The sequence below is a fragment of the Eptatretus burgeri genome, chromosome 11 (genome assembly GCF_056783735.1).
Source record: "Eptatretus burgeri isolate ZD-2024b chromosome 11, Ebu_testis_v1, whole genome shotgun sequence".
Taxonomy (NCBI): domain Eukaryota; kingdom Metazoa; phylum Chordata; class Myxini; order Myxiniformes; family Myxinidae; genus Eptatretus; species Eptatretus burgeri.
In genome coordinates this window covers 87,882,581-87,909,499 of record NC_140971.1, presented here as the reverse complement: position 1 = coordinate 87,909,499, position 26,919 = coordinate 87,882,581, and the positions used below count along the sequence as shown (strand labels likewise).

Here is a 26,919-nt window from a genome sequence, read left to right as displayed (position 1 = left end):
AAAAGTTGTGGACGGATAGGACAAAATTTGGTGGAGAGCTTCACACCTGTCAACACTCGCATTTTTACCATGAGACTCGTGACTTTTTTTTGTTTAAAGTCACGTTCTCACGATGAATTCTCACGCCTTTTAAAAAAAATATCTCGGCAACAAAAAATATTTCCAACATTATTGCATTGCGACTGGTTTAACTGATGTTATCACCTTGAATACCAACTTGAATCCGATTGCTTCGCGTAGTTCCGCCCATCTTATATGAGAGACGGAGTACAATTGGTCAATTATAGATGACCATCCTGATCCAATGAAATGTCTTGTTACTGGGGGGGTTCATTTTTCATGTGAAATCGCCGCAAAATACTGGGAAATACTGTCAATATGCTGAACTAATACATCTTAATTACAAGGACGATGAGTGTTCTAATTCCTGTATAGCATTTGATCTGTTGATGAAAATAAAATCTATGTCATGTTTGTTCATGTTGGTTCATTTCTTTTAGTCCGACACAGTGGACTCAACAGTAACAACATGACATAAATATCTTCTGACTGAAAAAATATGGATGAATTTGGCACAAGAATGCAGGAAATTGCATCTATCTAAGACGCACCAGAATGCAAACATTTTCTCGGCGGCATGCCCCAAGACCCACCTAAATTTTTCGTGCGCTTCACGTCCTCCCTCAATCCTCGGTCGCTTCACGACCTCACTGGACACGTTTTACATTCTCACGCTTTTTCATAATTTGGGGTTGACAGCTCTGGAGCTTGTGTATGTGGCATGGACGAAATGATTCGATTTTGGTGAAGATCCGAATCTGGGTCTGGATCCGAGAATAGAGATAGGACCAAAAATGACATATCGCACGATATCTCGAAAAGTTGTAGACTGATTCAGACGAAAGTTGGTGGGCAGTTTGGGTATCCAAAAAGAGAGATTTGATTCGATTTCGGTGAAGATCCGAATCTGGATTCGAGAATTTTAAAAAGTGACTCTTTACTATTGTGTAAAGGGCTAAAGATGATGTACAATACAGTACTATATTGTAAAATATCTCAAAGCGTTGTGGACGGATTCAGACGGAGTGTGGTGACAGATTGGGTGTTTGACAAGGACTCATCGATTCGCTTTTGTTGAAGATCCGAAACTGAGAATTTAATTTTTTTTTTTTTAAGTGATTCTTCACCATTGAGTGGTTGGGCCGAAACAGATATACAGTATAACTTGATACTTCAAAAGGTTGCGGACGACTTGTGACAAAACTAGGTGGATGAGTTAGTTATGTGACGAGAACAAGCCGATTCAACTTTAGTTCATGTCCGGATCCAGATCCGGCCGATTAGCATGATACCAAATGTAAACTGTTCAGCCTGTTGGGGGTATGCGCTCAACTGAGCGCCGTTCTAGTTTAAAGAAAAATGCTTTTATAATGTGCCCCTAATTTCTTCATCATCATCTATCCCTCTATCCCTCTATCTCTCTATCTCTTTTTTTTCCTTTCACTACTTTTGCCAATTGTATTCCAATATTCAGAATCATTTGTCATGCTTTTCTATTTCCATTGCAGTCAAATCTGTCCCACACGTCGAAGATACCAGGATTAACAGGTCACGTTGCCTTTGAATACACACGTGTATGTATGCAATTAATATCATCGAGAGAGAATCAGAATGATCAGTTTTCTTCTACATCTCTCTCCATTATTTGTGTTTGTGCAGTCGACGCACTTGCACCGATCCATGCACGGTACATCATGATGTCTGCAAGAGAAACAACCTTTCCCTTTGCCTTGCTGCTCTTCACAACTTGTGTTCTTGCAACTGCAGTGTGTAAGCTCGAGAAGACTGCTTGGTGCAGTTTGAAGATCTCCCCATAACGAGCTCCAAGTCGATCTTTTTGGAAACCTTCCATCCATGACCATCTGGACCTGGAATGACAGGAAATTGCTCCAGTCACTTTGTTTGGATTGCAGCCTGATAGTTAGTCCTCAACATATCTTTCTGCAGAGAATCTCTTGTAGGAGGCATGTTTGTCTCAGCCTTTGCTGCTGGCAGAAACAGGTTGCGTCTGTCTATGTTTACTTCCGAGCAGTCTTAGCCATACAGCTTGCATACATCTCTCCATGACATGAATCAAATGGGTATCTAGGGTCCAGTAACTATGGAGCTTCTTCAAGGTTTCTTGGAAGCTTTCACTTTCGAGCATCATTTTCATTTCTTTCCTCTTGGATTTCACCCTAAAACGAGCTGACAGTCGCATCATGTGAAACAGTGAAGGCCGATGAGGGCATCACTCGCACTCTACGCAAGATGATTTCATCCAGCAGTCAAATTTATTGTGTGCATGTGGTTTCCTCTGCCAGTGTGAAGAAGAACTTATGACGCATTCTCATGGCTTTTAGCCACACCAATGACAACCGCCTCTGTGTACGAGCTCTTAATTGCAACTGAGTACTGCTGGCTGAGGAGCTGGTAGAAGGAAGAGAAGCAGCAGCATACTGGCAGTGGAGAAAGTCTTGTATCGGCCTCTTCGTGGTTGGATTCCAGTTCTTTTAAGGCTTTTACCTCCATGGCCCCGTTAACATCACAGAGTGAATGACACTCACCATCATGTGTCATCACAACACAAATATTTCTCCGAATATGTGCTGGACATACTCCATGACTTAAAAAAAACGTATGAGAGCTTCCTTATTCTCGTTGCAAGACATTAATTTCTTCCTTTGTTGAGGTACTTTCTGTTCTTAAGCATAGGTCCTCATGAGTTGGCTTCCAGCAGCTTCTCTTCACCCTCACTCTTTTTGCTGATCTGCCGATAAGTATCCACGAATAAATGAACATCATCACTGTGGATACTCTTCACCCTGTCTTCAAGCTGCTTCAGCAAATAATCTCTGAGCATTCCAAACATGTTCAGGATATTATTATGAGGTATCACCTGAAGCATTGCCATCCCATCGATAATCCAAACACTCCTACCTGAGATGTTTTTGATCATATTTGCTGGCTGGACTCTCATATCGATGAAGTGCATCAGGGTGGACTTTGCAGTCTTGTTTAGAGAACTGTCCACATTTGGAAGAGACAATGGCAGTGGACCAAGATTATATGTCAACATTTTCTTGATATCTGGCTTTCCCACCCCAGCAATGATCATCGGTCTTTGGAAGAGGTTTCTGTCAACCATGATCATTACCTCCTTTCCTTTCACTTTCAGTTTTGAAGATTTTTTTTCAGTGATGTGAATGTCCTCGTTTTCTGTTTTTTTGTGTACTGCTTACATGTCTCCATCTCCTTTTAACTGACCCTAACAATAGGATGCAAGAGCTGCATTTTCCTTCTCATGAGCCTCCAGATACTTCAGATGAGGCCATGGAGCCATATGGGATGTGCACAAGCTGCTCATTTCTCTCCTTGAAATGATTGATCATTGCTTCTTTGGTTTCTTCCACTGCACATACATCCTTCTCATCTTTCTTCATTGTGAGCTGCATTCAGATCCTTTTCCCTGGCTGTCTCGTCTTTTCCGACCATGTCCTCACATTGTTTGCTGATAGCATTCCTTTCATATTGTGACAAGAAACTGCTCCTTTGATTATTGTGAAGCCCATCATGCCTCACTTTGTCTTGGTGTCCCTTTTGCAAGTTTGCTTCATGGTTTGGTCACATGCAACTTTACAACACCCATGGTCAACTTGATGCTGAACTGAAAACACTTCTATAAAGTCTTCGTGAACCTGTATGGGCCGCAATCCTCCATTCGGTTTCATACTTCAAATTCAAGTCATTCCAAAGGTTGGCACACTCACGAAATGTCCTAAAATTTTCTTGTTAAAGGGAGTCACTTTAACGTGGGTGGCAGCGAAATGCATATAGCAAAAACCTAAAGAATTTCCTTTGGAAGAATCAGCAGAAACACGAGAATCAGACGCCAAGTACGCCACCATGGTCACTCATACTTGCATCCTTCAATCATTGAAACAAAGCATTTGATTGGCCAAGTGTTATGCTGCATGAGAAACATGCTGTGATTGGACAATGTGTGAAGAAAAAAAATCGCATTTTCTTTAGAGTTAAACTTTTTTTTTCCCCCATTAACGTGCAAGTTTTGTGGTCGACGAGTTATGAATGTGAAGTTAGATTATGTTTTTATGCAATGTCCAACAGAAATTAAAAAGTTGTGGGGGGGGGGCATCAAAGTAAATCATTTCTCCATGATCATCCCACGGTCGACTTGTTTCTCAGAGAAGTGGATAGTTTCGTCCATCAGTTTGGAGAAAGGGTTCATGCAAAATAGCCATCATTTTGAATACGTTGCTCACAATAAATGGATCCAAGGAATGTTGTTTCCATTTAATTAATATTTTATATATATATATATATATATATATATATATATATATATATATATATATATATATATATATATATATATATATATATATATATATATATATATATATATAAAGACCCACCCACATCTCTCACTTTTGAATGGAGGGAATAGCCAATCAGCCTTCACCGAATCGACAACACCCAGGTGGCTAGGATTATATAAATGATTGACCCTTCCCACACTCCTCGAGCCCAAGTGTAATATGTGTGAACATCTTTATAGTTGTTGAGGAACTCTGGAAAGGGTTTGAAACAGCGTTAGCATTTACCTTGTGTAAGTCTTTCTCGGTTGCTTTATGCAGCTACTTGGGCTAAAACATTTATATATGTCTGTGTCTGTGTATGTATGTATGTATATATATATATATATATATATATATATATATATATATATATATATATATATATATATATATATATATAATTATCAATCACAATTGTAACTGTCCTTTTGTGGGTCACCCTGTATTATTTGTTATTTTTATTTTTTGTGGATTCTTTGTTGAGACATTTTTTTTTTCATCATCTCTGGCAGAAAGATGAGCTTTACTGGATGTTAAATGTTCATGATGAACATGACACTAAAATGTGAACTGTCTGGGCATCTTCGGTCTTATCCATGCATAGGTGTAACAAACATTCAGAATTTGGCACTGTATATCCTGCCCAAAATTCACATCCTGCTTGGATGCCAACCTCATAAGATGGTCACACCAACAGTGATGCACGTTATTCTGCAGTGGAGCATTTCAGACAGTCCAAATGCAATTCCGCCCAAACAACCGGCTGGCTCATTCAGTTGCTTCCTGCTGCCTGCAGATTAATCCTGTTCTTTTAGTAGATTATTGACACAATTTGGTTAATTACCGGGACCCATAAATGAAGAGGGATGTGCTTACAAAAGGAGAAAAAGGGAAGCAACATCATTAATTTGCGAAGAATCTCTTATGCCTTACGCCTTTATTGCATTCTTGTTCGGCATTATAAAACGTTCATGCCAGTATCACCTTAACCAGTGTATATGGTGTTCTGTTGTTCCTGCAAATGGATTATGCATTAATCTGGGAATTTACAACAACAGTGTTTCAATTGTGCTCTTCATGGTTTGGACGTTGGTGGTCTGTTGCCCTTGTTAACCAAACGTTTTAATCTGTCTTCGGGCTCTCCTTGATTTTGGATTTTGTATCGTACGCCCAATTGCGGTGTGCTTGTTCGTGCAACCTTTTGGATGCATGAGAGATTGGTGATCCAGAAAGACTGAATAATTATGATATAACCACACAGGGCCTCCAAGCCGTCTGGTGAAGGAGGAATTCATACATGATTGTATTCCGGTGGAGGGACCTTCAAGCATGCAGCTTATCCAGCACCAACCGCCTCCACTTGCCCCAACCCCCTCGATGGACGAGTTTGGAGCTCCGTCTATCTTGCCTCCATCCACTCCACAGCCCCCGCCAGCACGATCCACTGAGCCATCTGTATCCGCAGGCGGCGTGGCTTTCTCATCGCTCCCTGGTCCACCCTCAGGTTGGCTCCATGCGGAGGCAGTACTGATATTTCCTTAATTACTAATCTTGGCTGTTGAGAATGATACATATGCTGAAGATATTTTGCTGTCCCATTTCTCAATGAAATGTTTATCAAGTACACAGATGGACAGTGTCGTCTTTTTGTTAATTCCTCCGCTTGTTTTATTTTTATCCATGTGTAATTGCTAGCTGCCCTACTCAGGCTACTCTTATTAGTTGTGGAATTCACTTCCCTTTTTTGTATTGCCAATAAGCAGCCACATTTTCCTGTGCCCTCCTTTTCCAAATGTTTCTCCACTTTATTGTAGGAGGCCAGAACAGCAACATTCTGTCAATGAGCCATGGGGAACATGTGCTGCCTGTACAATCGAGTCAGCAATCGAGTGGGCAACAAAATGGTTTCCCAACTCAAACGCCACCCTATCACAACACTGTGGCCTCTCTTGGTCAGTGCACGTCCCTTTCTGTGTCACTTTTACTTTTTTGAAATTTGATGTTCAATTAATTGGTTTTTCTGGAATTTGTTTTTTGACATACAAAATTGATTTTCCCACCGTTTTATTTTATTTTGTATATTTGAACACAAGAGGCCTTTGTTCATTCAGTGCTGAAAGAAAGACTGCCAGTGCTTTTGCTATAAACCACAACCAAGGCAGTGTGATATTTCATTCCAATGATGTATAATATCAATTTTCTCTTTTTGAATAACCTGCGTAACTGCTCTGCTTTTCCAATGACCTGCTTTTCTTTACCACCCTCCTTTTTTAGGTCATCTCTACCGAGATGACATAATAAAGCCGGACCAAATGTCCGTCCGTACCTCAACAATTTTTCTTTCCGATTTTGATGAAACTTAGTATGTGGGTAGAGGTCGATGAGTGTTGCACAACGATATAACTTTTGTCTGGGTTCAAGGTCAGGGTCAAGGTCACGAAGTCACGTAAGTTATAAAAATCGCCATTTTCAAAACCTATCTATTCTGCCATTCTACAAGATATTCGGCAACTGTTTATTGATTATGATAATAAAAAATATTATCTTGTATCAAACTGGACAAATTTTTGAATTTCCTTCCCGTTTGATCGTCACGTGATCTGGAAGATTGCCTAAAACGCCGATGCGATTCACAAGGAAGGAAGGAGAAATGAAATATAAATATAAAACACATTTTTAGCCTTTTATATTTATACATTTTCCGCCAAAGGTGCAAAAGTTTCAAAACCCGAAATGTAAACGTTGGCATTTATTTTCAAAATATAATTTCGTGCGAGCGCCAAAATGCCGAGTCATGTTTAACCAAACTGCGCAGTTCGACCTGCGCAGTAGAACTGCACAGTAGTCTTCGGTCATAACTGAACATTGAGAACTTGTGGTATTATAGAGATGATTGTCACCCCCACACGGGGGTAATTTTTTTGTTCTCTTTCCTTTGTCATAATTTCAATACCTGCCCTTTATCGTCGACACCCACAGCATTTTTGCTGGTGGACACCCCTCGCCCTCTTCTCGTCGACGCCCCTCGCCCTCTTCCCCACATTAACATGCATACAAATTACCTTTTTTTTTTTTACAGTTACCACCCCCTTTCTTTGGCATAACCACCTTTTCCCATCTCACTCCCTTTCCGTCCATGGAGACCATCTCCTTTTCACATCATTGTTATTGCCTCATTTTTTTTTCCTTAAAAACAAAAATATTTATTTATCATTGCTCCCTCTGACACACCTCCCTTTCCTTTATATGTACAAGATGCATCTGTAATGATGACATTCATTGATGCATAAAATTGTTATGGGATATAGTAATGCATATATCTTGCTGTAAGCACACATTGGCAATTTATAAGTGTCCACAAGCAATTATGAATGAATCACAAATGTAACATGCTATCTGCGGTGCTTAGTTATGAAACAGCCAGCGGGCATTCTGATTCAATTTGTGCTTCACTCCAGAACATTGTTGATGTTTAATTTTTCCCATAATGTGACACTTGGGAGAAGGTACAGATAATATTTGAATGGGCTCCATGTTTTGCCATAATAATCGGTTTTTCGGGAACTTGTTTTTCAACATGCGCTCGGTCGACAGACAAGGACATGAGCACACTTTTATGTACCAATTACACGTGGCAGCAATTGTTTTAATATTAGCTGCCATCTCATTCGCATTTCCTCGAGGCCACCAACAAATTTTCAATGAAATAATTGTGTGTGGGTTCCTTTTCACTTGATTTGTTTTGGATTATTCCTTTCTTTCGAGTTCAGTTGATAGCTGGTGCATTTTCATCTTTAACGAAAAGCATTTGTGATTGGACTTAAAAAAAAAAAAGACAAATGTGACACTGACAAGAAACAAAAACAGTTTTTCCTGTAAAATATGAATGCAGTAAATGTTGTTGCAGTTTCCTAAGTTGAATTGTGTGCTATTTGCAGTTATCAAATAATCAGAACACCAGACTGGTTTTATGCTGAACACTAAAAATATCGACTGGCAGCCCTCCGAACTGTAATTAAGAATAAATTGTGACAATATATTGTCTTCTTTTTCTTATTATTCTACTTCTTCTTCTTTCATACGTGTCATATGGCTGTGGGTAGTGTCATTTGCGGGGGGTGCAGCTGTGTCATTGATGCTGTAGATTAGAGCAGGAATTTGGAGTTTGTTCATGGTGCTGGTGATCGCTCACCTACTCTTCGCAAAGGACACTGTGGGATCTTTAACGTCCTCCAACTAATGGCAGCAGACAGGGCGCCCAGTTTAACATCCATTCGAGGGATGGCAGACAATTACCTTGCGCAACACCAGGATGACTGTTTCTAGCTGGATCGAGATTCAAACCCAGGCTCACCAACTCAGAAGTAATTGTCTTAGACTGTCCTGCCAGCCCACAAATGTCTTGTGTGAAGGAGTCTGATGAAGTGACAAGGTGCTCTCTTTCTGCCTGAGCAACAACTGTCTGTCATCCTTATAATTCCAAACCTTTGTAATGTTGATTATGTTCCAGATTTAATATTTAATCACGTTATTTATCTACGTTGCACACTGATGTGTAACTTTAGGACCATCTCTGCTGTCACACACGCCAAAATGGTGGAATTATTGACTACTCCCATCCATCTCCTTTGAACCTTAACTTTCCCTTGCTTACCCACCATCCTTTTTCCCTTCTGCCTCTTCCTCTCCTCTTCCTTTTCTCAATAGTCCCCTTTCTACAATCATTTCACTCCATTCCATCCTCCCTGCCCCCCACCACCCTTCACCTATCCTCGCAGTTAGAAAATCTAGATTTCCCCAAAGGTGTTCGTAAAAGTACTCAAATGAACAGAAGGGACCACACTGTTTTCATGATTGTCAATAAAACTAATGAGCACCCACCTCTCCCCCCCCCTTTTCTACTCCCCAAACAGGAGGTACGACATGGGGAAGCAGCACAGCAAACCTGAGTCACCCTGCGAGTGGAGCACTACATCACCCTCCACTACATCACCCCAGCCATTACTGTGAGAGTAAACACACAGATGGGAAGGACACTCTTCTTGCTCTTGTGTTCCTGCAATACTGGTGGCCAAATTTGACTGCGTTCATATTTTGATTTCAATTTGGACAGTACCATACTGTGATTAAATTTGCTTGAAAGCTTTTGTGGCAAGTATGCCATTCTTCTGAGCTCAAGTGGCTGCTTATTAACAATTCTAGGTGTTTGTTTGGCCAAACAATGTGATCTGTTAATGTTCGCTTGTCAAGGGTGGGATTAAATTTGATCCACCTCAGTGAAGATTTGCTTTTCATTTTATCGATGGCTTTTGATAAATTTGATTTTGGCTTATTTTATCTATTAAATAACTTGTGTCCCCAACACCTCACTCTTGGTTGTGTAACTTACCCATCGTTCCCTGTGTTGAAGAAATTACCCATCTTACTTACTTACCCATCCTTCCCTGTGTTGAAGAAATTCCTCAATTCCTCCTGTATATTTAAAACATTTATTTAACTAACAAACAAATACATTTGTGCATATGGAGAATTCCAGAGAAACAATGCAGTCTTCCTCCTGAAATTCTAAAATACATGAAGATTTAAGTTCTTTTAATAGGATCCAGTAAGACAAAGCTCTTTTCCATTTCCAAACGCTGGTGCCACAGTTTGTCAGGTTTGTGTGTTTCCAGGTGGAGATCATTTTCAGCTTTTGTGCAGCAATCAGCTTGATTTTTTTTTTAAGGATTGTAGCATATAATTTCAAAACCATATGTGGTAAATTCTCTCCCGGCACAGAATGACGTCAAGACTGTAGCCCTTTGGGTACATTGATGAATTACACATAGTTCGATGGTCTGGAAGGGGAAAATGTCAGTCCGCTTTTAAACGGGATAGGCAATGATATATAATCTGAAGCAATCAGAACTGAGTGGACACATCTGGATATTTCCTTTGACCAACTTTCCAGTTGAGCTAAAATAATATCTCCAATCAAAGTTGCTGGTGCCTAATATTAATTATTTTATAAAAATCCCTTAGTAAGCAGAATAGATTTAAATGATCAGCAATTCTTTTACACTAAATAATAATTAAAGCTTACTTGAAAGGTCAACCTGTTTTGGATACCTTTACTAGGCAGGATGATCATCTTTCAATACAGAGAAAAGATGACTATTTAAAAATAGATACATGTTCAAGCACATGGAATTGTAATAATCATACCATATTTGAGTACATTTTCCATTAAATATTTATAACGATACATTTATTTTTAATCAAGTTCAATTGGCAACATTTTATTATTATTATTATTATTATTATTATTATTATTATTATTATTATTATTATCACCCTCAAAGCCATTGTGCTAATTTTGGAGAAATTGCATCGACATTTCCACCCTTTTTGACATTCAGACAACAATCACGATTTATGAATTTCTGACAGACTGCATAGGCAATTCTTGAATGAACATCTCGTATTCTAGGAACATCAGCATCTGTGCGCAAATCATCTTTCTCAACTCTCCCAGTCAATATCCGCCAATAAAGTTTTACATAGCTTGCTGATCCGTTTTCCCTAGGAGGTGAACGGTAATGCAAGGACAGAGGTGCTGGTCCAGACAGGCCAGACAGGTGTTGTGCACTCGAGTTGTCCTGGGTATCAGATCCTCGATGTTCTCCTGTATATTGCTTTGATACCTGGGAGCTTGGAGTACCTCCAAAGAGGGCGGTGTTGTCTCACCACAATGTTGCATTTCTTGATCAGGATCAGTTTTTTTTTTTTTTTTTAATAACTGGATAACTTTGGTGTTGAGGAAACTAATGGCATTTCTCGAACAAAGAAGAAGAAGAAGCAGCGGCCACAAACACTTTCCTTCAGAAGTCCAATGCCACCTTACAGAGTAGAGTCTCTCACGAGTCTCCTTTCTCCCAGCACAATCTCACGCTCCGTCATGGTGAACGGGTAACCACGTTTTTGGGTAAACTTGGTGTCGGACAGAGCATCGGTAGATGAGAGTAGGTAGGGGAGAATATGTGGAGAAGAGTAGCATCTTGTGCAGAGCACTATAGCCAGAGTCCCTCACACCGCATGTAGTATAGCCAGAGTCATATAGGCACGGAGTAGCCAGAGTGTAAAAAAGTATATAGAGAGTAGGAAGTCTCAAACACCAGCCACTTCGGAGCACCTCATCAGCCTTGTCAACTCTGCATACTACAATGTAATAATCGCAAGAAATTCATTTGTTGATGCATACAGAAATACCATTTAGTAATTCCAGCAAAGTAGGTACGGCATGAAAGTACCAGAAAGTTATTTTTTAAATTTTTTTTAATGGCAAATCACTGGTGAAGGACAGCAGGACTGATGATTGCCACAGGGATAACATCTGCCCTTGGTCATATTACGTGCTCAGTTGAAATTGCCAATGTATTTTCAAACCTATGTATTTTCAAAGCATAAATCATGAAATTCCCAAATTTCCCAAAAAAATTTCCCATTAAATTCCCCAAAAAAAAAACAAATATTGAAATGGCAATGGCTTTTCTTTCAAAGCAATGATTAAACAATGAAGAAAAGACAGTCAGTTATGGTACATTTGAAGAGTACAATAATAACCACAAGCAATATTATTCCAATAAAAATCCATTGTAATAATGTTGCTCACCAGTTCCCAAAAATTATCTTTAGCCAACACCCAGAATCCCACCCTTTATTAAAATCATGGTATTTCTTACTTTCTGTTTTAATTTTGGCAGCTAAATCATCTATTTGCTCTGAATTATCAGGCATATGTGTGCAACATTCAAATCCCACAATGGCACAAGTGCCCTCTCTGGCTGCCAACAAAACATCAAGGGCGATGCGATTTTGCGTTCTGTCTGTACGTGCTTGTATATGTTTGTCCGTCTGTTATTTATTTACGAGAAAATACCACCTGTCACTTCGTTGACAAAAATACTGAAAGGGGGGGGGGGAGTAAAAGAGGAGGTTAGAGAGAGAGAGAGTAGGGGAGAGAGAGAGAGAGAGAGGATTGTGGCAGTGGGGGGGGGGAGTAAAAGAGGGGGTTAGAGAGAGAGGGTTGTGGCAGTGAGGAGGGGTGGGGGAAGGGCAGACAGTGTGAGGTGAGAGGAAGGGAAGGCAGACATGATGACTGAGCATGAACCACTCGCTCAGGATGACGGAGCACGAACCACTCGTTCAGGATTACTGAGCACGAACCACTCGCTCTGGATAACGGAGCACGAACTACTCACTCAGGATGAAAGAGCACGAACCCCTTGCTCAGGATGACGTGGCACGGCGAAGGCGTCAGCAGTGAGTGAACGATTTGCTCAGATTGGCGTAGTACGGTACCGCTATCGAATGGAGGGTGCTCGGCAAGTAGCTTAAGCACTCCAATTAAATGGTTGATGCGGAATGGCCAGCTAGGCTGTGGCTGCTTGCCATATAGGATCCCTTAAACTTTAAAACTGGGCTTCACTGCGTCCGCAGCAGTTAAAGAAATTCAATGAATTCGTTCAAAGAATGACTTTATCCACAAAAACAACCCTGCAGACATCGCAGGTTTTATCACCCGTGAAGTAAACATTGCAGAAAATTTGTCACGTTGCCTGCTCGGCTGCACGTGTCACGTAGTACATTGGATTGCGGTCTGCACAAACGTTATAACTTTATTTTAAAACGTCAGTTTTTCACCAGATTTGCTTTGATTCCTTGTCGAGCACCTTGCAAAACCTCCGAAAATATAGACGCAGATCTGGCAGCCGCTATGGATAAGCATTCCCTCTGTGGTCAGGGCACGATGTCAAGCAGCGAATGCATTAAATCATATAGCTCAATGAAGCTGGTTAATTTTGGCACATTTTTGTTCATTTTTAATTTCAGTATATATATTTTTTCACTCAATATAATTCTCCCAACAGTAGAAAAAGACAAGTTTAATGCTTTGGAAAGTTCACATTTTCTTGTGTACATATGGAGAAGGAGGGACCATGGCCTTGCATGCTTAAAGTAAATAGGTATATAGGTTTGGTTACAACACTCGTTATTTCTTTAAATTATCAGATTTCACTTCAGATTTCGACAGTTGTTTCGTCCAGATGATATCCGATCCTCCAAGCCGAAATAATATTTTGATGATATACTTTAATTCGTCCGTGAGAGTAGAACATGGAAAATTGCATAATATAATCATAATGCATGAAATCGTTTTAAGCTCTTAATTTGAAAACTATCTCACTTAGAAAAGCGATGTATGCAGCGATTTGTAGCTATGATGAACAGGCATTCGATAATATGATTGTGCAAAGTGAAAACAACAACTTTATCGTGAAGAAATTGCTGTGGCCTGTTCCAAGTCAAGGCATGGTTGAGCAGGCCAAAAATAATGGCGGCTTCAGACCCCAGCGAGGTTATTCAGGTGACGCCTTAAGACCCCAAAGAGCGACGTGGTGAGGATGCGCCTGGTAAAGGACATAATTAAATATGGCCATTAATTATCTTCAAAAGGGATGTTGTAATTAACCCAAATACCCAATTTTCAGTCATGCACTTCCTTGGAGTTCCTTTGGAATGCATGGAAAGTTTCAGGCTGCTGGGTTTTATGGTTTTTGAATTATGGAGCACACACACACACACACACACACACACACACACACACACACACACACACACACACACACACACACACACACACACACACACACACACGTTTATTAGTATAGATTTTTTGCTACGATAACACAGGTCTGCAAAATGGAGCTTTTAAAAATTGTTTTGATAATTTTATGTTACTTTATATATTTTTGGGGTGCTAATTTGAAATATCAAAATAGTTTTTCTCCATCACTTAAGGTTTTCTTACAAATTGATGATGACATTTAGAAGAATTTTAGGTAAATTCCCATATAGTAAGACAAAATGAAACTAATTAAAATAAATTTGGTACTCTATTTCACAAAGACAAATGGCACGAATGCAATTAAAAAGTAAGACAATAGATTCTTTACAAGTGCTCCAATCAGCACAATCCAATTCAGCACCTCAAAATCTCTTCTTTCTCACTTGAAAACTACACCTGGAACTTTTTTGTTTGTGAGCATTTGGTGGACTTTCACGATGCAACATCCAGCAGTAGTCGGCCATCATACTGACATTCCATCTTCCCTGATATCTTCTTTCCATCTCCTTCATATCTTGATGAAACCTTTCCCCTTGTTCTTCACTCACATCCCCTCGATTTTCCGGAAAGTAATCCAAATGGGCATGTAGGAAATGAACTTTAAGGCTCATTTAACATCCTAAGGCCTCAAACTTTTTAGCATTCCTCCCACGATGTCTTTGTAGTTTGGATCATTGTAATTACCCAAGAAGTTATTCATCACATCTTTCAAACTAATCCATGCATCTTTTTCAGGATCACTAAGAGAGTTTTAAAAATTTTCATCCTTGATGAGTTTTCTTATATCTGGTCCAACAAATACACCCTCTTTAACCTTGGCATCTGATAGAGCAGGAAACGTACTATGCAAATACTTGAAGCCTTCTGCGTCCTGTGGCAAAGCTTTTACAAATTGCTTCATCAGGCCAAGTTTTATATGTAGAGGAGGCTAAAGAACCCTTTTTGGATTCACCAAGCTTTCTTGAAGGATGTTCTTTGTCCCTGGTGTAAACGTATCCCTACTTGACCATTGTTTTTGAGACCAATGGAGGTCCCTGGCTCTACAATCCCACTCAAGCAAGAAACAAGGAAACTTTGTGTTGCCTGACTGTTGTTCAATTAACATGCAAATTATCTTCAAGTCACCGCAAATCATCCAGTTGTGATCTTTGTATTTGATCATGTTTAAGAGTAACACCAAATTTTCATGTCTCCTTCATGATCACTGAGTGTCCAACAGGGATGGAAGCATATTTATTACCATTATGCAAAAGAACTGCTTTAAGACTTCTCTTTGAAGAGTCAATAAAGAGTCTCCATTCATCAGGGCTGTAACTTATGCTAAACGTTTCTATTAGTCCTGATGGATCTGCTCAATAAACCAAATCATTTTATTGAGCAAAATACGGAACAAACACTTTTTCTCGGTTACGATACCAGGAGAATGATGCACCAGGAGCTAAAAGACTCTTGGATTTAAGTCTGGAGCCTAAAAGCTCTGCTGACACCTTTGCAAGTCCCAAGTCCCTCACTAGATCATTTAATTCCGACTGGTTGAATAGTTGAGGTTCTTCACTTTTACCACTATTGAAGTCTACATCATCATTGCTATTGCTGCTTTCTGACTCAGAACTTAAGTGTATGTCTTCAAAGTTTCCTGGTGGTGATAGGACTGGAACATCTGGTCCATGGGCAACAGGTCGCAATGCAGATGGGAGATTTGGATAAACAATGTTTTTCACACTCTTTGAATTGTGTCCTTGTACCTTACATGAGCAAAAGTAGCAGTCATCACTGTGATTTTTAGGCTCTCTCCATATCATTGGAACCCCAAAACAAAAAGACTTCTTTGTACAGTTTGTCCATTGTCTTAGTTCTTCAACACAAATTGAGCAGACCTTATGAGGAGCCCATGTCTTATCTTGGTCTCCTAATTTCACACCAAAGTAGGCATAGTAAGATTTTTTTAAACAAAGTAAGTAATGTATCTCTGACGTTTCTTAGTCATAAACTCACCACAAATGTAACAAAATTTGTCTGGGTTGGTTGCACATCCTCTAGAAGCCATTATTGTTTCCAATCATGTACAGATCTGTAAATAAAAAGTAATGGGATTATAGAAAGGGGATATTACATTCGGATAAAATAGTAAAACGAAATAATCAAACTCGGGCAGACTGGTAAAATGCAATGATCGATTTTGTGAAGAAACTATACGTGATAGGATCGTTTATTTGTCATTTTTCAAATCAGCAGGTAAAAATTGATCAAATTCACCCAATAAATATGAAACAATTTTCTGGTCGCAGACCTGTGTAATTTGTGAACCACTGAAGGGATTCCAACCAAACTTGGCACAAGTATATTTTGATGTTGATGTACCATACTCTTTTCAGACTGTTGGTGCTGCTGTAGCAATTTCTTGGAAAGGGTTATACTGGGTGGTTTGCCATTGCCATCCCAGCATTGTTTGTCAATGGTCTCTCCTTTTAATTCCTGAACATCAAGGGAGAAAGCAGCACATATCATTTTACCCTGCAAACGAAGCGAAAAGTGGGGTTGAGCAAGTCCATGATCGAGGAAATACTTATTTTTGATATAATTTTACATTTTGAAATCTGTCCAATATGAATCGGAATGCGAACCTGCAGTTTAGCAGTACTTTGGCTCTGAATTTGGCAAATTGTACGGAATCTCGTCCCGAGTGTGCATGTGCACAGAGGTGTGCGATAATTGTTTTACTCTGTCTGGCAGTCAAACAAAATTGAAAGTCATTCCAAACAGGAAGCTTACTGATTTTCGGAACCTCATAAAGGACTCTAACAATAGGCACAAATAACTAATTTAAGCTGGTATAAATGATGGTGCGTCAATGGTGGTAAACCTTTAAAACTTTAATTTATTTCAATTGAATTATATACTTGAACATTGTAGAGCACTGGCACTTCTCAAAACCTCCAGTTTCGCAGTATTTGGACGAAATATTATACCATTTTACCCATCGCGACAAATCATATTTGCTGCTCACTCTCTCAGTGTTGGGGATTATAGATTCAAACAAATTTGCGGCTCAAAGGAAAAACAGATTATACTCAGAAACGCAAAATAAGAGTTTAAATGACACTTCCAGGTCCTTTTTCTTAAGACTGCATGGGTAAGGTGTTCTATGTACTCTCTAGTTTTATAAAGTCTTTTGTATGACTCAGCCAGGGTTTGAACCACCGACCTTCCAGATGCAGAGCAGACGCTCTAACCATTATGCCACCGATTTTGGTTAGCTCAAGTATTGACTGTAATAAAAGGAAGAAGTGGTTACATTTTGAGTTTAAAGGTCAGAGGGCATGTGACCTTTAATTGAAGGTGATTTTGGGACAGCAACTTGTGAACGTCTGAAGGAATTTCAACCAAACTTGGCACAAGCATGGACTGTAATACGAAGGATGAACTGATTTTTTTTTTTTTTTTTTTTTGCTTTCATCAGGTCAAAGGTTATGTGCCCTTTTAAAATAATTTTGTAGACAATAACTTCAGTTGAACCATCTAATGTTGTCTTCTCTTCTATGTATCCCTGTGCTCTCTCTCTCTCTCTCTGGTGACATTAATTACCTCCACCAGTGAAAGTAGATGGAGGTTATGTTTTCAACCCTTAGTCTCCAAACTTTGTTTGTTTGTGTGCAGGATATCTCAAAAAGTTATGGACGGATTCGGCCAGAACTTGGTGGACAGATTGAGTGTAACAAGGACGAATTGATTCGATTTTGGTGATGATCTGAATCCCCATCCAGATACTATTTTTACCTCCACCACCAAAGGTGGAAGGAGGTTATGTTTTCACCCTCTCTGTCTGCTTGTCTGTTTGTCTGTTTGTCTGTTTGTGTGCAGGATATCTCAAAAAATTGTGGACGGATTCAGATGAAATTTGGTGGCCAGGCTGGGTGTGTGACTAGGCCGAATTGCTTAGATTTTAGTGAAGATCCGGATCCGGCCACTAGAATTTTTTAAAGTGATTCTTCATCGTTGAGAGATAGGGCCAATAATGATAAATATCACAATATCTCAAGAAGTTGTGGACAGATTTGCATGAAACTTGATGGACACATTGGGTTTATGACAAGGAAGAACTGATTCAATTTTGGTGAAAATCCGGATCCAGATCTGATAATTTTTTTTCAGTGATTCTTCGCCATTGAGAGATGGAGCTAAACTTATATAGCACGATATCTCAAAAAGTGGTGGGCAGAGGATTCAGCTGAAACTTGGTGGACACATTAGATGTGTGACAAGTAAGAATTGTTTCAACTTTGGTGAAGATCCGGATCCGGATCCGGATACCAGAATTATTTTGTTTTAAAAGTGATTCTTCACCATTGTGAAATGGGGCCAAAATCGATATATAGCATGATATTTCAAAAATGCATTGAGACTGATGTGTTCTCGTGGATCAGGCATTGCATGGTGGAGGTATGCGCTCTTCCGAGTGCCCTTCTAGTTTTCTTGTTTTTTAAAGTTATTCTTCACAATTGAGAGTTACAGCCAAAATCCATATACCGGATAGCATGATATCTCAAAATTTTAGACAGATTTAGATGAAACTTGGTGGACAGTTTGGGTGTGATGAGGACAAATTGATTAGGTTTTGGTGAAGATCCACATCCCGATCCTGACACAATAATTTTTCATTTTTTGAAGTGATTTTTCACCATTGAGAAATGGTACCATAAACGATTTACAAGGTGTTTCAAAAAGAGTGATCCAATTTTATATGTTTATTTACAAAGAAACAGAAAGCTCAGGAACATAAACCAAGCATTTCTTGAAAGCTTATGACATGGTACTTTCTATCATTCATTGCTATTGCAGTTAATCACTGCTAAAGTTAATGAGAGCCCAAGGTCTGAAATTGGCATTTACTCAAAATCCTTGTAATTGACGTTCTCGATGTGTGCCCCTCCATGTGTGTTTAGACAGGCATTGAACCTGACTCCATAGTTCTGTCCAACTTTCCTGTAGGTCTCATGTGGCACTGCCTGGAGGTAGTCTGACACCTTCTGCTTCAAATCATCCAGTGTGACAAGGCGGTTGGCGTAGACAGAGCCCTTGGCAGCCCCCCAGAACCAGTAGTCCAGAGGGTTCAAGTCTGATCTATGGGGTGCCCAGTCATGAGCGCTACCAATGGGGAATGAGGTGGTTTCTGAAGAGTTTCCACAGGAAAGTGATGGTGTCACCAGCTGTATGCAGGTGTGCACCATCCTGCATAAATCTGGTCATGCTGAGCTGGTTTAGGGTGACCTTTTGGGCTAGATCATTATGGAACTTCTGGAGCATGGCCCAGTAGTCCTCACCGTTGATCGTCACCGCCCTGCTGTTGTTACTGTTGCCCTTGTGCTCAAAATGTTTCACAATACGTTGTATGGCACAATTTGTGGGTCCATCACATGTTCTGAGGTCGTATTCCTGGCAGAACCTCTTGTAAGTGTCTACATATGATTTAGTCTCGTACCACAGAGCCACCACTTTTGGCCTCTGCTTCACTGTAAATGGCATAGTTGAGCTGTGGAGCAAGAAATCCCAAGGAACAAATACCACGATAAGACCACCAAACCCTGAAAAAGAAAACGGTATAGGTCAAAAAACAAAGAAATGGCAGGAAGTCAAAGTTGTATCAATCTTTTTGAAACACCCTGTATAGCGTGACATTTCAAAATGCTGTGGATGAATTATGACAATTTGGTGGGTGACAATAACAAGCCAATTTGATTTTTGTTCAGGTCCCGATGCAGATCTGACCTATCGGTGGGATACAAAATGTAAACTGTTCCGCCTTAGAGGTATGCATTCCACCGAGTGCCGTTCTCGTTTTCATGTGGTCATTAATCGAGATGAAATGGAAGTGGGTTGTGATCTTAGTTTGGCAGAGGCATATCCATTGACACACTTGTGTCAAATTCTAGTTTCTAGTTTTTTTTTGTTTTTTTTTTCCTACTTCTTTACCTTCAAGGGTCATCCCAAAAGTTCTGCCATCCCGCTTGTAACTTGTAAAATAAAGCAGCAAAATGATCACAAGATTGCATGTATAACCGTCTCATTATTCACCTTGCCTCTTCACAAAGGGATGTTTTTGTGCGTGTTCATGTGTGCAAGCGCGTTTTGTTTTCTCTATCCGAGATTACTCATCTGCTTCAATAAAGATAGTTCATTCCCGTGTCTACTGTAATATGCATACCCTGGCGAGTCTCTCAATGTCATGTTTTGTTTTGTTTTGCTTCAAGAAGGAATTAATATATGAGTAACTCGTACCAAGAATGTGACTATGGCAGAGAAAGCTTCATTATATAGACACCCAAACTCTTGTTAAATTTCTGGTAATGAAGAAGAAACGTGCATAAGAAATGTACCAATAATGTTTTTGTAATTACTCATAAAAAAGGGGAAAAAATTAATGGAAGACATTGAATCAGCTGAAGAAATTAACGCAGCCACTGCTATATTAATCCACTTCCGCCTTGGGATTGGAAAGTTGGTTTGACTGCTGGACAAAGTACATTGAAGATGATTGAGATTATGTAATATGACATATTTGATTATATAACATATGATTATGTAATATAATAATTTGACGAGAATAAAGTTTGGCTATGGTGTGTGTACAAGATCTAACGTGTAGGTGTGGGTGACAAACTTTGGGATAACACTTACAATATTGATTTTGCTGAAAAGGGTGATTGTCGATATGCTTATTATGCATATATTTATAGTTAACCTGACCTGAAATTCTTTAAATCGGTGTTTGACTCGTGTTACGTGTGAAAGGACACACTTTCTCAAAATCGTCTTGTGTGGTGTAATGAAACTTCTTTATTCTATTTGTATTATTACACATGCTTTCGCTCTGCCCCAGGGCCATCGCATCATAATGAACTGGCGTTTCACCCTCCCCTCTCGGCGCATCCTGGTGAGTAGAGGGTCCACCCATCGTTTTGTTGCTCTCACCCATTCCCAAAGTGATGGAGAGGCAATTGTAATTGGTCTGTATGTCAGTGCGTCTCCCCACAGATCCACCTTAATATAGATAATTCTCAGATCTGCTGTAATCCGTATACCCTGGCATGTATCTGGATTATGAAGCGCTCAGTCTTCTTTGCTATTATGAACAATCACCAATTGCTTCAACTTGTACTGAAGTTTGAATTTAATACAGCACTTTTGAAATGACGAAATCCACCCCATATTGTTTTGTATGCATGCGCAGAAACCCCGACTAACAGAGTTCATCGTGGCGTTCTGGACGTATTTCCTGCCAGGCCAGATAATGATTGGAGCAAGAAATTAAAAGAAAACTTTTAAAGAAGTCGAAAATACTTGAAAAAACGTACTTGCGAGAAAGGGGTATGCATCTGCATAATGAAAGATTTGGAGAACTTTCTGATCAATTCGTCTAAAAGTTGATATCTTTCAGTCTGTACTGCAAGAACCACTGACGATATGGGCCTGTGAAATGCCGAAGGTTCGTAATCTGGCGCGTTGTCCCCAAATCTTCGTGCTTCTCAACACCAATGGGAAGGTTATATCATCTGGGGCTTGTCGATGAACAGGGTAAGTTTAAAACTATCATATTGACTGTTCACCATGTTTGGGGGATGGGGGGGAGGAGTCTGGAGCTGTATGGGCTGTCAATGCTGTTATCAATGTGTGCATGTTTACATATATATATATATATATATATATATATATATATATATATATATGTGTATATATATAATGTATATAATAGAAACATATATATTGTTGTGGAAATGGCCCTTAGTGTGTTATTAAATATAGGATTAGCCCAGATCCCCCAATAGATGCATGTTTAGCCAGCTTGTTCGGGAAATGGACGTTACATGTGTGCCGGGAGGTGTAAGAGGCTGTTTATAGTTCGTGCGGTGGTGGTGTACCGAGGGCTTCTTCTTCCTTCCTTCCCCTCTCCGGACGAGGCCCCGCCCAGTCAGCTGAGAGGGTGTGGCCTAGAGAAGCAGTCGGCCGACAGGCAAGAAAGTGGGACGGAGAGCGCCGAGGTGGTGCGATCGGCAGTCGGAGAAACTGCATGAGGGTTTTTGCGATCGGCTTTTCGTAAAGAGCGAGCTGAAAGAAAGGCAAGGAAGTGAAACTGAAGGGAGGAGCCAGTCGGCTTCGAGGCGAGCGAACGAAGGAAAGGCAGTGGTGGATCTGCCGGGAGAGAAACTGAACCTGAGCGTGCCGAGTCTGCCATTTTTGGCAGTAAGAGAAACTGCCTGCACATCGATTCTGCCATTTTGGCAGTAAGAGAAACGACGAGTGTCGAGTCGGGTGATCGGCAGTAGGAGGCACTGCAAGAGGTCTGTCTGCCATCGGCTGGAGGAGTAACTCGCGGTGCGTGTGGTCGGCGATCTGTAAGAAAAGGAACGGCCTGAACCCGAGGGTCAAGTCAGCCATCTGCTGATGGAGTAACTTAGCCTGAGTGTTGAGTGAGGATTTCTGCTGTATAGAAACTACTAGTGGAAGGCTGCAATCTGCTTCGAGAGGACCTGGCTGCTGTGAGTCTGGAGTCGGCTTCGAGAGGAGGTCATCGACAGGTTCAACCTGCGTCTAACCACGGAGCCTCTGTCCCAACTCACGGCACAGCTCGACACATTTGTCGATCAGCCTGCGGAGCCCAACACCTCGATTTGGCCTGATCTGGTGAACAGGCCAGGCTTGGACTTGTATGTTGGACCTTGTGAGAAACCAGCTGAAACCCACCATCGATCTGACGTCTTGTGCTGTCGACCTGACGCGGGGTCAGAATGCGCGGAGGCTGCATGCGCAAGCGGTGCCGGTAGAAGTAGGATGAGCGCCATTTTGCCACGCGGCGTGTTTGAGCTTGGGCGCTCAAATTGGGCGTTGGGCGCAACGTCCAGGGGTACGTTGGTATCGCGATTCGAGACGCGTGACCCGAGGCCTGTGCCGAACCAGCTGGTGTTATAACCCCGGAGACGGCGGTGGTTAGGGTGGCGCCGAATCTGTAACATTTGGCTGTCGAGAGTAGGGTGCGAAAACCCAAACTGGTTACGGACAGTGATTGACATCACTCGTCCGAATCCCGCCACCTCTGAATCCGTAACACTGGTAGTCAGGATTGGGATGAGAATCCCTCCACCTCAATAGATTTACAGGACACCGATTCAACAATATCTGGTGTTGTTCGCACCTCGAACATTGGTTACGAGAGGCGCGGGAAAAAAAAAACCCGTCGCTCGCAAATTCAAAATTTGCTTTGATTTTATTTTGAGCGGATCGGGTGTAAAACTTCGAAATTATGAAGAAAAACAGATTCGCAAAATGGTGGCTCGGCTCCACCTCAGCGCAACACGAAGCGGGAGAAGGTTGCTATTAATAGCGCAACAAACGGCACAACACTAGGCGTGGGCTCCCACCCACCGGTTCAAACCACGTGGTCACGGCATGCGCCATGGTGGACGAGGCAGGACGACTACGTGAACATTGGCAAGCTTCAGGCACGATTGGGGGATGCCTTGCAACAGGTGAGACGTTATGAGAATTATCTAAAAGAGTTACAGATTGAATTGGGCGAGGCACAACAGCACGCAGACGAGGTTCAGGAAAATTATGTGTACGGGGGTTACAACAATTGGCCGATGAACGGGAACTAATTCGGTGGCTGAAAGAGGACTTAGCCAACAGAATTGATGAACTATGTGGAGAAAAGAATAAAGTAGTGTTGTTTACCCATCAGTTGGAATATGAGAAGAGCGAACTGAACAAAAGAATAGAGGAGGAGCAAATTAGTAACTCCCAGGATAGGGAGAACTGGGAAAAAGAATGGAAAAAAAAGCAAGAAAAGGAAAAATGTGAACACGATTTGGAACTGGAACAACTGAAGGAAGAGGTGAGATCAGGCAATCGGATAAGAGGAAGCCGAGAACAGAAGATAAAAAGAGGAGAGAAATATCTGGAGCAAAGGAAGGAAGAATTGTTGGAAAAGTCAAGACAGTTCGAAGTACTACAGGGACAAATGAGGAAAGTAGAGTGGAGTACCCATGAGTTGGAACAAGAGAAGAGTGAACTGAACGAAAGAATAGAGGAAGAGCAAATTAGTAACTCCCGAGATAGGGAGAACTTGGAAGAAGAATGGGAAACAAAGCTGGAAGAGGAAAAACGGGAACACGATTTGGAATTGAAACAACTGAAGGAAGAATTGTTGGAAAAGTCAAGACAGTTCGAGGAACTACAGGGAGAAATGAGGAAAGTAGAGTGGAGTACCCATGAGTTGGAACAAGAGAAGAGTGAACTGAACAAAAGAATAGAGGAAGAGCAAATTAGTAACTCCCGGGATAGGGAGAACTTGGAAGAAGAATGGGAAACAAAGCTGGAAAAGGAAAAACGGGAACACGATTTGGAATTGGAACGACTGAAGGAAAAGGTAAGAACAGGCAATCGGATAAGAGATATCCAAGAACAGACGATGGAAAGGAAAAATAAATATCTGGAACAGCTAAGGGAAAACTGTAATAGAATGGATGACTTGAGGGAGGAAGCATGCGAAAGAGGTGTGGAGATGAGAGAGCAATTTTGGGAAAAAGCTTCTGAGTTACAGAAACACCAAAGCAAAGAGCGGAAATTACAAAACGAGCTGATATGAGGCTGTTGAGAGAGGAAATAAAGAGAACGGAGAATGAAATGTTTGTTAACCACACTGTGCAAATCGAACAGTAAGAAGCCAAAGCAAGATTAAAGAATGAGACGCAAGAAAGAGTAGTGAAAGAACAACGAATGAAGTAGGAAAAGGAGATCAACCAATTGAAAGAAACGACGACATTGGAGAAGAAAGAACATGAGAGACAGTGGGAGAGGAAACAAAAAGAAGGACAAGAACAACTAAAGGAGAAAGCAAGGTTGAAATACGTGGAGATAGTGAAAGAACAACGAATGAAATGGGAAAAGGAAATCAACCAATTGAAAGAAACGACGAGATTGGAGAAGGAAGAACATGAGAGACGGTGGGAGAGGAAACAAAAAGGACAAGAACAACTAAAGGAGAAAGCAAGGTTGAACTACGTGGAGATAATGAAAGAACGACGAATGAAACAGGAAAAGGAAATTAACCAATTGAAAGAAACGACGAGATTGTTGAATGAAGAACATGAGAGACGGTGGGGAAGAAAACAAAAGGAAAACGAATTTGAAATTGACCAACTAAAGGAGAGAGCAAAGTTGGAGTACACGGAGATGGAAAAACTCCGGAAAGATAACGAACAACTTAAAAGGCTCAGAGAGGAAGAACGACTCGAATTGAAAAGAAAATGGAGCCTGGAAGTAGAACAGCACAATAATATGGGATGTGTGACATCACCACGGGGAGTAATGTTTGTGGTGCGGGACTTGATTGACCACTTGTCGGATGACACCACAATTAGAGCAAACCCTGGTGATGGAGACATTGAGGGAGCATACGGGGTTGTTGACGAATGAAATTCATTTTGAGCAGGTCCAGCATGTGGAGCTGACAGCCCCGGAGGAGTGTGGCGAACCAATGAGTAACCTGCTGGAGAGAAGCGACCAGACAGAGGTGACTCTGGAACGAAGCAGGTACGTGGGCACATGCATACATGGTGCGGACGATGAGCTTAAGGTAGGAATTGAATATTATGTTAACGAAGAGACTCTGTCCGATGGGGTGCACGTATGCGTGACCCCTGAATGTGTGTGTGGAGTGCCTGTGAATGAATGCTGTGAGTCCACACTCCAGATTACAGCACTGGTGTGTGCTGCCAAGGTCGAAACATGTGTGGGTACTCACGTGGCGTTCGGGAATGTAACCCTGGAGTGCGAGGCAGTTGGTCAGTGTGCAGGCAAGGTTGAAGGTGTGGAATGTGAACACCTGACCTTGGAATGTGTGCAGCTTGCTGTGTGTGGGAGTCCTGAGCGTGGAATGAGTGGTGACATAGGAAATAGGTTAGAAGTGCAAGGGGAAATAGAAATGCCACCAGGACAGAACTTGAGCCAGGGGACAGAAACCATGGTGGACAGCTCCGTATGGGTTCTTACAGACTTGGAGGTGCTGCATCCAGGAGCAGGCTTTATAAATTGGATTTTAATTTCTCCATCAGCCTCACAGGAACTTTGGAGTGGAGTGCAGATGAGTAGCGGGTGGCACTGGCGTGTGTCACTTGGTCTTCAAACCTTTCTGAGCACACGAGGGGTTTGGCTAGCTGAAGGGGGTTTATCTGTCTTCAGCGAGTTATGGAGAAGAGGGGGAGGCCGCCTCCCTGATTGGGGTTTACCTGATTTCCGTGAACCCTGGAGAAGAGAGGGAGGCCATTCCACCGATTGGGATTTACCTGATTTCCGTGAACCCTGGAGAAGAGGGGGAGGCCGTTCCACCGATCGCGGTTTACCTGATTTCCGTGAACCCTAGAGAAGAGGGGGATGCCGTTCCACCGATTGGGGTTTACCTGACTTCCGCGAACCCTGGTGAAAGGAGGGGGTAGATCACAGCCCCAATTGAGGCGTGACCCTTTTGAGCCGTGGCGGAAAGGCGGAGGGGTCATGTAATGGGAAATGAGGAATTCGTTCCCTCACTCCCCTTCCAATGGGCCAAAGAACCAGGCCATATGGGGATGTGAAGCTTTTGATTGGAAATTATATCGAGAGTGGTTACAAATTGAGAGATGATAGAAGGGATAAGAGTGGCACAAGTGGATTTGGGTGATTACTGAAAAAAAAAAGTGGTGGAGACATTACAGGCAGAGCGTTAAACACACCTGAAACAAGTTTATGACAAAGAGTGGCTTGTTTGAGGGAAGACTGAAATGCCTGGTTAGCACCATGCAGAGG

The 26,919-nt window shown here is 41.2% G+C and overlaps 1 protein-coding gene across 5 annotated transcripts in view; it reads left to right on the top strand.

Moving 5' to 3' along the window:
• SMAD4 (SMAD family member 4) overlaps positions 1–26,919 on the top strand; it is an 80,002-nt gene that overhangs the window by 23,415 nt on the left and 29,668 nt on the right. For 4 of the 5 annotated variants that reach the window (XM_085847268.1, XM_085847271.1, XM_085847267.1 and 1 more), the window contains 4 exons: positions 5,680–5,922; positions 6,233–6,370; positions 9,332–9,424; positions 20,963–21,016. In XM_085847268.1, coding sequence (XP_085703394.1) covers positions 5,680–5,922; positions 6,233–6,370; positions 9,332–9,424; positions 20,963–21,016 — 528 coding nt within the window. The remainder of the gene's footprint in view (positions 1–5,679; positions 5,923–6,232; positions 6,371–9,331; positions 9,425–20,962; positions 21,017–26,919) is intronic. The other variant, XM_085847269.1, reaches the window with a different exon arrangement.